The sequence below is a fragment of the Pseudochaenichthys georgianus genome, chromosome 14, assembly GCF_902827115.2.
Source record: "Pseudochaenichthys georgianus chromosome 14, fPseGeo1.2, whole genome shotgun sequence".
Classification (NCBI taxonomy): domain Eukaryota; kingdom Metazoa; phylum Chordata; class Actinopteri; order Perciformes; family Channichthyidae; genus Pseudochaenichthys; species Pseudochaenichthys georgianus.
In genome coordinates, this window is record NC_047516.1 from 23,030,279 (window position 1) to 23,041,773 (window position 11,495).

The window sequence follows — 11,495 nt, forward strand, 5'->3', positions numbered from 1 at the left end:
TAAGTTGATAAGAAAAAAGCCCAATAACACAGTACATTAGAACCTTGAGATCGACCCTCCATATGTCCTCTTACAGTACGATAAGCAATCTGGAGCTTCTGTTTTAAGGAAGGAGCTGCGAACAAAACAAATGAAACCCTACGGAGACAGCATTTTCAAGTGTCAAGAATAATTTACCTGCATTGGATTGATTTTTCCAACTTAACTTATGAGGCGATATACCTCTAGTGAGCGGCCCAGCCCTTCGTGTATTTTCCTGTATGTGGCCCTCGGTGAAAAAGAAGTGCGGACACCCCTGCTTTGCATGATTGAAACAGATTGGTGGACCTACCTGGCCAGAGGAATCAGGTGCATCATCATCTTATGCTTGTAAAGGTCTCGATGCAGCTCCTGGAAGTGCTTGTACTTCCTCTTCACCGACCAGTGGAAGTGGCCGTGGGTCAGAAACACGGTGTACAAGGTGCCCACGCGGACCTGGACAGACACCATGGACATGAAGGACATACTGTAAGCATGATGGGTTTAAGGAGGAACATCTAGCACTCAGTCACTTTGTAAAGAAAATAGCAAAACGTCCTTTTATAATACACCATTACAAATGATCCTCTGCTTCCTAAAGAAAAGAAAATGTTTAAATGGAGCAAGAAAATAGATAATGAGGCCTCTGACTTCGATGAAATATGAGCCTAGTACGTCCTCTTTTAAAGCTTTTATTCAAGATGTATCCAAAGCTTTTTCTACAAATCAAGCATCCTATTTGGAACCACCAAAAGAGATCAACAAGTGTTCACTTATAAAGAACTAGTGTAAAGGGATACCTTGGAGCGGGTAGTGTGTTTCTCTGTGTTGTCCACTCTGCATGTGATAGGGATACCAGGCATTAGAGCAGGAACACCCTCCATTTTTATTTCAGGAAGACGATGCACCACAAGGAAAGGACGTCCCTCTGTGGTTTGAAAGATAGATGTTAATAAAAGTCGTCTGATGTGATGGTTAAAGGTATTGAAGAAAGGGACAGTTGTTCCTACCGCTGCTGGACATGAGGCCATCTATCTCGTCTGGACTCAGGCCGTGCATGTCTCTTGAAAAGCGTCTTCTGGCCAGAGGCTGGGCCGACGAGCTCTTAGTCTCCGGCTCGATGTCATCCGGGCCTTCCATCGCTCTGATGCCGCGAGTGCAAAGTGCCCTGCTGCAAAGACAACAGAGAGAGTTGTACATGTACTGTGCAGCCCAGAGGGTGCACCTGTTCACCACTAAGCAGATGTGCACTACACTGCCATGGATAAGAATAGATTCACATACGATACGATAATACTTTAACGGTCAAGTCTGAGATTTGACATGCATCACAGCAGCTCCATGTTTAACATCAACAGACACATATCAAGACTCAATACATGAAAAACAAACAGACATTTAACATAACAGCACAGTCACTGAGAGAGAACATGCTCAAAGAGCCTTCAGCGTGCATTTAGATCCGCATTTCATCCCCTTCAAAGCATCAAAGAGATATTAGTATAAAATAAAAATGTTAATGTTTTTCTGCAGGAAACCTATAACTCCAGAGACTGAGAGTTTAAGGCTTTAGCTGTATACATTGCAAACTTAAAATGCCTTTTTATAATAGTACAATTTATCTTCATTGAAGAGATTAAGCATGTATTCTTTTATCATGACGTCATAGTCTTTAATAAATGAAAAAGCATTACTGTTATACTGCCTGTGTTACTTTAATTTGTGCTTTTGTGTAAAGTTAAAATGTTTAATTTGACAATAAAATGTTGGAAAAGATTTCGCTTTTTTATTTTTATTTAACAAGTAATCTGTTATCTAATTTTCCTCACCTCGTACAGTTTATAAATTACATAAGCTCTATATACTGTATGTAGAAAACTAGCGCCACTGCTAATTGTTGCAGGTGCTTTTAGCAGTGGTAGCACCAGCAGTAGTTGCATTAGTTGTGGCATCAGTAGTATCAGTGGCACACAGCTACTACTGGATATCTGGAGAAGTATTTATAGACGCCAGATTATGATAATTATCAGGTTCATATTTGAGTATGTTGTGCTTCGACTGTGACATGTTTTCATGGCAGGTTCTTGAAGTAGTTCAGCGAGATAGTGGGATCACACGAGAGGAGGAATTCACACCACCGAACAACACAGAATGTAACAAGTTCTGCTGTTAATTTACAAAAAAACCTGCTTAAGGTCATCTATACTGCGACATACGAGACGGCTAGGACACAGCTACCAGTCGGAGAAAAGAGTGTGTGTGTGTGTGTGTGTGTGTGTGTGTGTGTGTGTGTGTGTGTGTGTGTGTGTGTGTGTGTGTGTGTGTGTGTGTGTGTGTGTGTGTGTGTGTGTGTGTGTGTGTCCTTTTGTTAGCTACAGTGTGTGGGTAGATGTCTTTGAATGGCTGAATGCTTCCTGGGCAACGAGGCACAGTAGAGGGAGGGTGTGTAATGTGTATGTGAGAGAGACAAAGAGACCGAGGGAGAGACAGTTTGAGAATGAAATAATGATGACACATCTGAGAAGTTGAACCAGAGGCCTGTACTACGAAGCTGGTTCAACCTAACCTGGCGCCCCTGATGTCAGACTAAGTAAATACATTTGTTCCTGCTCAAGATTAGATTCAACTTCATTGTTATTGCACATATTACAGGTACTGAGACAACGAAATGCAGTTTAGCTTCTAACCGGGTGCAACAAGCAGCGAAGTGGAAAGTAATGTACACAATCTACAGAATAACATATAGAATGCATTGAATGATGAATAAACAGTGGGGTATGAATACACTAGATATCAGCCTGTGAGCAGTATGAACAGTGTGTATGAATATGCTAAGATATATAAAGTATGAAAACGGTAAGCAGTATAGTATAAAATATATAGATATTAATTTCATGATGATAAACATTGTGAAACAATGATGAAAAATGGGAATGGATGTGGCGACGTAAAACTGACACAAAACAACAACAAACTTTTGCCGAGCGAATTGGAGAGTTTCATCAGCAGCACGTGGTACAAACCACCAATGAGCGCTCAGCTCGAGATACCAGCGAGTCGTTTCCCATCAAGCATTTCGCTTCCGCAGCCCGTGGAGAGGAACGGCCCGTCCACACAGCGGCGTGCGTTGACGCTTCCCCATTCACTTTGAATGGGGTGACGTCACTTTTAGCCGAAATGCATCGTGGGAAGCGACGTGGAGCGTAGCTGGCGTGGCTCGCTACAAAAGTTGAGCAATGTTCAACTTTTGACGCCTCGGTGAGGCGTCAGCCAATCGAATCATATGCCAGTACAAGCTCTAGCCAATCAAACCGCTGCTTGTGTGTCAGGGGCGGGAGATTCATGTGATTGGTTGTTGGTCGAGTTTCAGACACGCCCGCCGGCAAGCGTCAGCGCACGCCGCTGTGTGGACGGGCTGGAACTGCGCCGCCTCGCCGCGCTCTCAAGGCTGCGGCCGTCTTTGTCCCGCGAGATTTCAACGTCTCATGTGGGCGAGCCTCCAGAGCAAGTCGGACAAAATGACTAACCATCATGCAACGCACTAGCAAGGCGTTGATCGCAACTGCGCAGGTCTCGCTGGTCTCAAACAAGCCTAGTGCTTTCACTGAGTTGAGCTCTTAGCCTGCAACCTAACCAGGGGGGTATACTACGAATCTAGTTCAACCTATCCTGGATATGTTTTGAGTTATCCGGTTGGCCTAATCCAAAACAAAGCCGCTCTCGCTAAACTGTCCTACAACGCTGGCTATCAACTCGTTCGCGCAGCGTCATACTTCCTGAATGAAAATAAAACTATAATATTAGTCAAATATGAAGTTAAACTTTAAACATCCATGACTTAAACACTTTATCCAGGATCAAAGCCACAGAGCTGCACCTGCAAGGTGAATACAGCTGGGAACAGAAAAAGTGTTGCGTACATTAACAGGTTTATGATATCACTGCCCCGTCTAAAACACGATCTGACTTCAATTACATTTGTCTCGAGTGTTTCGTCAACTTATGTGTTGCTTAAAATAATACTTCTGCATACAGTATGTGACACTGTGAGTGTTGCACGGCCAGATACGGCTCAGCTGACTCAGATAAGGAGATATATGATACATTATGAAGTGATATGAATGATAATGGGACACATCGACGTCTGCACTCACAGTGCCGAGGACTGTAGGCAACGTAATGTTACTTTGATCCGGTTACTTATGTTGTGGCAGATATTTAATTAAGCTTTCTTAACATAATAGTATAATAGTTATAATAGTCAGACTGCTCTGAAGATGGGAGGTGATGTTCTATTCATTTTCACGTTCACACAGTCGGTGATTTTGGCCGGCCGTCTTTCCTGCAACGGCAGTTAAAAACTGTATTTCCTCCGCACACTGAGCTCTGATTGGTCAGCAGGCGTGGTGCTTTCGCTGAGTTGATCTCTTATCATGGAACCTATCCGGCTTCGGAGCACAGGCTAGGTTCCAGGATAAGTCACCATGGAGATCTAGCCCGCTAAAAAGTGAACCAGCTTCGTAGTAGGCCCTACCGGAAATCCCAGAAGTTATCTTGCTAAACGAAAATCCTGCTTCGTATTATACCCCCCTGCTCCGGAGCAGCTTAGGTTGCAGGATAAGAGATCAACTCAGTGAAAGCACCACCTGCTGACCAATCAGAGCTCAGTGTGCGGAGTTTAAAGCTATCAAGTCATATTACAGGAGAAAGGAAATAGTTTAAACTGCCGTTGCAGGAAAGATCAACTGACTGTGTGAACGTGAAAATGAATAGAATATCACCTCCCATCTTCAGAGCAATCTGACTATTATAACATTAGCGTTAAGAAAGCTTACTTAAATATCTGCCACAACATAAGTAACCGGATCAAAGTAACATTAGGGGAGAAGGGGGTAAGTTGAGCCAGTGGGTAAATTGAACCACACCCTGTAACCAGGCAACGCCTTATAGTTGTAATCAGCGGTTGTAATCAAGTGACCAGAAACTAAGCAAGCTCCACCCATTTCTCCTTGCCTGTGAAAGAGGCTGCGGCCCCACGAGGACGAATTCGGTCGTTTGCGTTACTGTTTAGTGTCATATAGACCGTTCGGCCACACGAGGACGACCGAATATGGCACTAAACGACTGAGGAAACGACAACGGGTCCCAAGGTGGATAGAAATGCATACGCCACTCTCTGGGGGGTCAAACAGCTCCGTGTGTGCGCCCTATACGGACATTTTCAGATCACTGATAGTGATTGCGCAATAGCCCCGCCTCTCCCCACCTCTTCTGCTCACCTCCGCTTACCCCGCGCCAGTGCTGAAGTGTTTCGCCACCAACAACAACAACAATGGCGGATCGCAGAGTTGCTATCGTGCTCCGGACGCTATTGACCATGCTACAGTTGTTTGTGCAACATCTACAGCAATAATGATGAGGCAATAGCCCCGCCTCTCCCCACCTCTGCTGCTCACCCCCACGTCAAAGTAAACTGCACCCTGAATTCAGATTATTTATCTTTCTCTCGCGAGTGAAGTCTAATCTGACAGGACGGAGACATGCAGCTCTGCTCACCTGCAGCTCCTCCCTCTGCAGCAAAACACACACTTCAAGTCAGATCATCACCCTTAGCTATTTTAATTACCTCTCAAACTCCCTAAACTAGTTATAAATATGTTTATTTTTATAGTCGGCCGGGTCACTGATTACTGGATGAGCTGCTGCATGAGACAGACACTGGCGCTGTCCGAAGAGAGGGAGGAAAAAGAGAGGCTCCGTGTATTTTATCATTATATTATATAGAGTCGTTATTCATTTGTTTTAAAGCTCAATAAATAACAAAGAAGACCTTTGACCGGCACTTTTATAATTTTGTCCGGAAGATTTCAACTTTAATACACGCTGACTGGCGAAAAACTCTGCCCGGTTCCCTCGGCCCCCACCGCGGAGAATAAACAGAAGGGCAACCATGACAACCTTCTTCTTCGCTGCTTTTGTGGAGGAAGTTACAGCGCCACCTACAGGCTCCTGCATATGTACTGCAGCTTCTCCAGCGGTTGGAGCTAAACGGAGCGGTCTCGTGTGGGCAGACACTATCCGGATAATTATTGCATGTGGACGGAAGCCGTTTGCGATTGCGTTTGCGTTAATCCTATGCGTTTAGCCGTTTTCGTCCTCGTGGGGCCGCAGCCAGAGAGATACTCATTGTGGTCTGGCAAGTAAACATTTTTACAAAAAAACATGTTTTGCTTGACAAAGTACATTTTCTAGATGTCAGCTATATCGGCTGTCATGTAAAAAAAAAAAAGTATCCAGTATCCAGGTTTAAACACATTGTATATGTTGATGTGTTGGCAGCGTATTAAACCATGTAAATCATTAAGCTAAAGATGACTCTGAATTTTAATACTAGGCTATTTTTTCTAAAATGGTGGCTATGGGGTAAAGTGAACCATGGACCTTGGGGTAAGTTGAGCCAGTTTTTCAATGGAGAAATGAATGAAAGTAGGCCAAGTTGATAATAAGAGCTCATTGTAGGCTACATTTAAAGTTGAATTTACCCTGTGTTTGATTGGTAAGATGCATGAAATTGTATCACCATTTCTTTGATGACTTTTCCTTTTAACATGTCAAAGAAAAATCAATAAATGTAATCGAAATTTATATTAAAAATATTTGAAAAACTAAACTTGTATTTGGTTTGTTATTTATTGTTTAAAGTTACCTTTAAGATTTGTTGTAGGTATGCCCAGGTTTGAACAGGTATGCCCAGGTTTGAACAGGTATGCCCAGGTTTGAACAGTGGTTCAATTTACCCCCTTACCTGGATCAACACGGGGCAAGTTGAGCCACAACCACAAGACTTTTATTTTTTTTAGAAGTAATATTTTCACTGCCCTTGATCAAATATTAATTCTTATCATTGCCATTGATAGAAGACATCCTGAATTATAGGTGTGTGTTTTCATTTTTACTATGTGTAATTTCTCCTTGCTTAGAGGACAGAATAACTAAAACATGGCTCAACTTACCCCACTCTCCCCTACGTACAGTCCGGTGAGTGTGAGTGTCTCCTCGTGTCTCTCTGAGTCCTGTTTACAATTGTTTCAGAAGTTTCCCTCACAATTATGAATATTTGTACAGATATTGCAATGTATATTAGATTTACAAAAGGGAACGCAATAAGGCAAAGATTCAATTTGCATAAATACTAATAACAAATTAGGGCTGCTCAATCAATCGTATTTTAAATCGCAATTACGATTTTGGCTTGCAAACAACATAATCGAAATAAAACGATTTTTTTATTGATTGGTTTTTCAGTTGAATTAAACTTAAAGTTCAGGGTAATCAACTGTTAAAAACATACTGTTCACTTTTTTTTTTTCAATAAATGGATGTTTTCAAAGTAAATGGATAATCGTTTTTAATAATCGTGATATCAATTATTGACCCAAATAATCGAGATTATGATTTTTGCCATCGAGCAGCCCTATCACAAATGTAAAAAAAACGATGCCATTTGTATTAAACAAAGATTGTTTTCTGAGATTATTTAGAATACGATTTGTACACTGGCACATAGTTGCAGCATTATCATACTTTTGACACATATTTAGCCTTTAGCAGTTTTCTTAAGGTGAGGAAGGCACTTGCATGGAGGGCCCTGAACGGCATGACCAGTGTATGGAACTCCAACCTCCCCGTCAAATCAACCTCAGCTTCTTCTAAGCAACGGTAGAGTCTGTTCTCCTCCATGGCAGTGAATGCTGGACCCTGAAGTCAACCCTACAAAAGTCTATAGCCGGATGCTACACCAGAATGTTGCGAGCAGTACTTAACATCAGCAAGAGTGTACATGTAACCAACAACATCCTGTACGAGGGAATACCAAGGGTGAGTGAGAAAATTGCAGCCAGGAGAATGAGACGAGCAGGACATCGCCAAAGGCATCAAGAGCTGCCAGCCGGCAAATTGGTGCTGTGGGAACCAACACACGGGCATCGGTGACGAGGACGTCCCGCACAAACATACTTGGACGTACTCGAGAACGACGCAGGATCACAAAGTATCAATGAACTGGCCAGATGTATGGAGAACCGGGATGACTGGAAGCGACGATGGAGGGCTCGTCTGAGGACGACCAGAGAGAGTTTAGATATGGAGATATGCCATATGGTCATTTTTAGAAAATGTATTTTGCCTCATAAAACACTCATGTTTGTTATGGGTTGAAGTTGTCGAAAACAAATATGAATAGGAGACTCTTACGTAGCTGCTCGGTTATCTACTGTTATCTTCATGTTTTCCTTTATAACAGATATCGTTATTAAAGTCGATTCATTCGGCTGTTACAAACATTGAACACTCCTATGAGTTTCCATTATCGACTGAAACACTTCATGAATATCTCCCATTTAGTTGCATCTGCACCAGAGGCTGCTGAGAGTCCCATGAAAATAACTACTTCTAATTGCTATGAGACCATTCCCACTTTGTGAGCTATTCCTGCTCTTTTCCCACGCTTCTTTTGTTGTTACTTCTAGATCTTTTTAGTCCATCTGGGGCCCGTGCAGTGTTGATGTGTCCTTGGGCAAGATACTTAACCCCGAGTTGCTCCTGATGGCCAACGGTGTGTGTGTGTGTGTGTGTGTGTGTGTGTGTGTGTGTGTGTGTGTGTGTGTGTGTGTGTGTGTGTGTGTGTGTGTGTGTGTGTGTGTGTGTGTGTGTGTGTGTGTGTGTGTGTAAGCTTCCCTAGAGCTAGTGGTACTGCTCTGCATGAATGAGGTGTGAAAGGGTGAATGACTCGTAGTATGTAAAGCGCTTCGAGGGGTCATAAATAGCGCTATATAAGTACGGTTCGGTTACCATTCATTCAGCAACATCAGTTACCATAAACCCTGTCATCTAAATCCACTTCCAGCTGTTTGGTGAGACAGATAAGTTGCCAAAACAATATTTTTACTAAATAACCTCTTAGGTATACTGGAAGTTACTTTTGATCTTCACTGCAGGATAAGTCTGTATTTGCCAGCAAATATAATGTGCAGTAACTTGACAGGCCTAACAGAATTATCTGGAAAAAGACTGATAGGATTTTCCTGTTTTCTGTTTGTTGGAGTGAAACTTTCTGTTCTCTATTTACTCAGGCTTCCTACCTGTGAAATACAACACTATGTCAACCCAGGGACCTCTCTACAGCACGAGCCAAATTGGCCAGAAAGGAGTGCTTTTACTGAAAGCCAAGCCACACCAAATGGTCTTATGAGCTTAAATCAGTGTGTGTGTGTGTGTGTGTGTGTGTGTGTGTGTGTGTGTGTGTGTGTGTGTGTGTGTGTGTGTGTGTGTGTGTGTGTGTGTGTGTGTGTGTGTGTGTGTGTGTGTGTGTGTGTGTGTGTGTGTGTGTGTGTATCAGTGCTTATTCTACACTCGGTTTGGACCACAATGCTGGATCAGTTACTATAGTTGCCAGAAGCAGTAACTCACAAGGCCATGAGACATTTAAAGCCCCCCTATGTGAAAGATTTGTCTTTGATTTGTCAATTTTTTTATATGAACAAAAGACCATATAACAGATTAATTAAAAAGTTTTCAACAGAGCATTAAAGTACTACACAAATAAGCTTTTTAAAGAGTTACCTGTTGTTTTTGTGGCTAAACTCAAATAGTTGAACTCTTTATGACTTTGCTGCAGATGTAGGGTTGTATTCAGGGTGTGGTCAGTACAACATTACGTCATCGCGTGGTGTGGTTATAGGGGTTACAGGAGGACACATCTAAAAAAATGTATGAGCCTAAAAAAGTGATTCAAGTACATTACAAAACTGTCTCAAAGTGAGCGAGTGTGTCCTACCTGGCACCCTAATCTGGATGTTATCTGATTGATGAAGTATTCCCGACAGTACACAATACTTCCTCAATTATGAGATCAAGATACAATCTCTCATTGTTGTCTTTTTGGCGGCATTATGTTGGTAAGTGCAGCTGTGTTGTTGGATCTCACCTCACAGATATCACCGAATGTCCCCTAAAATACAGCCACAGAAAGCCTCTTCAATACAAGGGCTTTCATCAGCACAATCTCCATTGTGTTAGCTCGTTTGCCAATTGTGACTTAACAGGCCTTATAAGGCTTAACAACAACAACAACAACAACAACCATTGCGGTTATCACATTTAAGTGATTGCACATGTGTTCAGTATGCATTCTCATAAGGACATGCATTCTCAAACTAGCCTGAAATACACAAATGTTATTGTTCCCAACTCAGGGGAAATTATTGTTTTGCATATTTCTTTGCATACCTCATCTTTTGGAAAGTACAAGAGACATTGAGGAACATGTAGAAATCACTAGAGAAATCATATGACAGGATGTGATATGTGTCATACATTCCTAAATGACTGAAACAACAGTGCTGAGTCTGCTGGTTCCCTTCGGATTTCCCCAAATATGCACTTTACGCCTTAAATCTTGTTTCTTTTGCTTGTTTGACCACACATTAACACATTACACTTTCACAATGAGTCAACATGTTTTTTGTGTGTTTTAGATACAACCTTGGAGGTAAAAACACACGTTGGCCTCTTTTTTGGGAGTTGGTGGGAGTTTAGATAAGGCTGCAGTCTGGCTCAATGAGAACACACTGCATGTCTTCAGTTTACACACACATATGTTTGAGACATGTTATATGTTTGTCAGCGAGCAGAAGTGTAGCTTTACAGTCTTTTTTTAGGCTCCGGGTATTAAGTTTGAGTCAGACTGACTGTCGGGGAAAAAAAGCCAAAAGCTAAGTTTTGTCGTCTCCCTGATTTCCTACAGGGACGCATTCTTCAAATACACTACAATACTTTACAAAACTACGCCACATTAGTCACCTGTCGAAACATTATGTAGTCTTCACACCGACACAGTTCAGGTATTCGAGCCTCTGGGTGAAGTGATATTGGCCGCTGCAAACATCTCACATCGGCATTGCAGAATAGTGCAATAAGCGTGTCCTTAAAGGCCCTAAATATACTTACTTTCAGATCAAACCCCGCCGCGACGCAGCACACACAGCTACTCCACAAGGCAGGACAAAAAGTAACAATTACATCCAGGATACAAGTAACATTTCATCGTGTTTTCTTGCCAGAGTTTGACAGTATTCCCGTAGGTGATGCACACGTTTAGTCCCTCCCATATCGTGTCCAGTCGGACAGTACGGAGGAAAAAGAGGAAATGTCCTTACAATGTGGCTGTGTTGTCACGAGGACAGGTCATGGCACGAGTGATTTTATCTGTATCTGTATGGTTAAAAAAATGTATGGTTAAAAAAACGAAAAAGGGTGTTTTTTTTATTTTATTTGTGAAGATAAACATTCATTAATAAGTGGACTGTTTATATTATAGGGTCAGAGATGCTAGGAGACAAAACATGGATTTAATGGGCAAACATGTCCCGACTGTGCCATCATGGGAATACACCGAGAGGAATGCAGGTAAATGCATG

The 11,495-nt window shown here is 42.2% G+C and overlaps 1 protein-coding gene across 1 annotated transcript in view; it reads right to left on the reverse strand.

The window, feature by feature from the left end:
- Window positions 1–11,242, reverse strand: part of pld2 (phospholipase D2) — a 31,484-nt gene extending 20,242 nt beyond the window's left edge. Inside the window, exons 1-4 of the mRNA XM_034099244.2 lie at window positions 11,026–11,242; window positions 1,029–1,189; window positions 819–946; window positions 332–474 (exon numbers count right to left, since the gene is read on the reverse strand). Coding sequence (XP_033955135.1) covers window positions 332–474; window positions 819–946; window positions 1,029–1,158 — 401 coding nt within the window. The 5' untranslated portion in view covers window positions 1,159–1,189; window positions 11,026–11,242. The remainder of the gene's footprint in view (window positions 1–331; window positions 475–818; window positions 947–1,028; window positions 1,190–11,025) is intronic.
- Window positions 11,243–11,495: the final 253 nt, after the last annotated feature.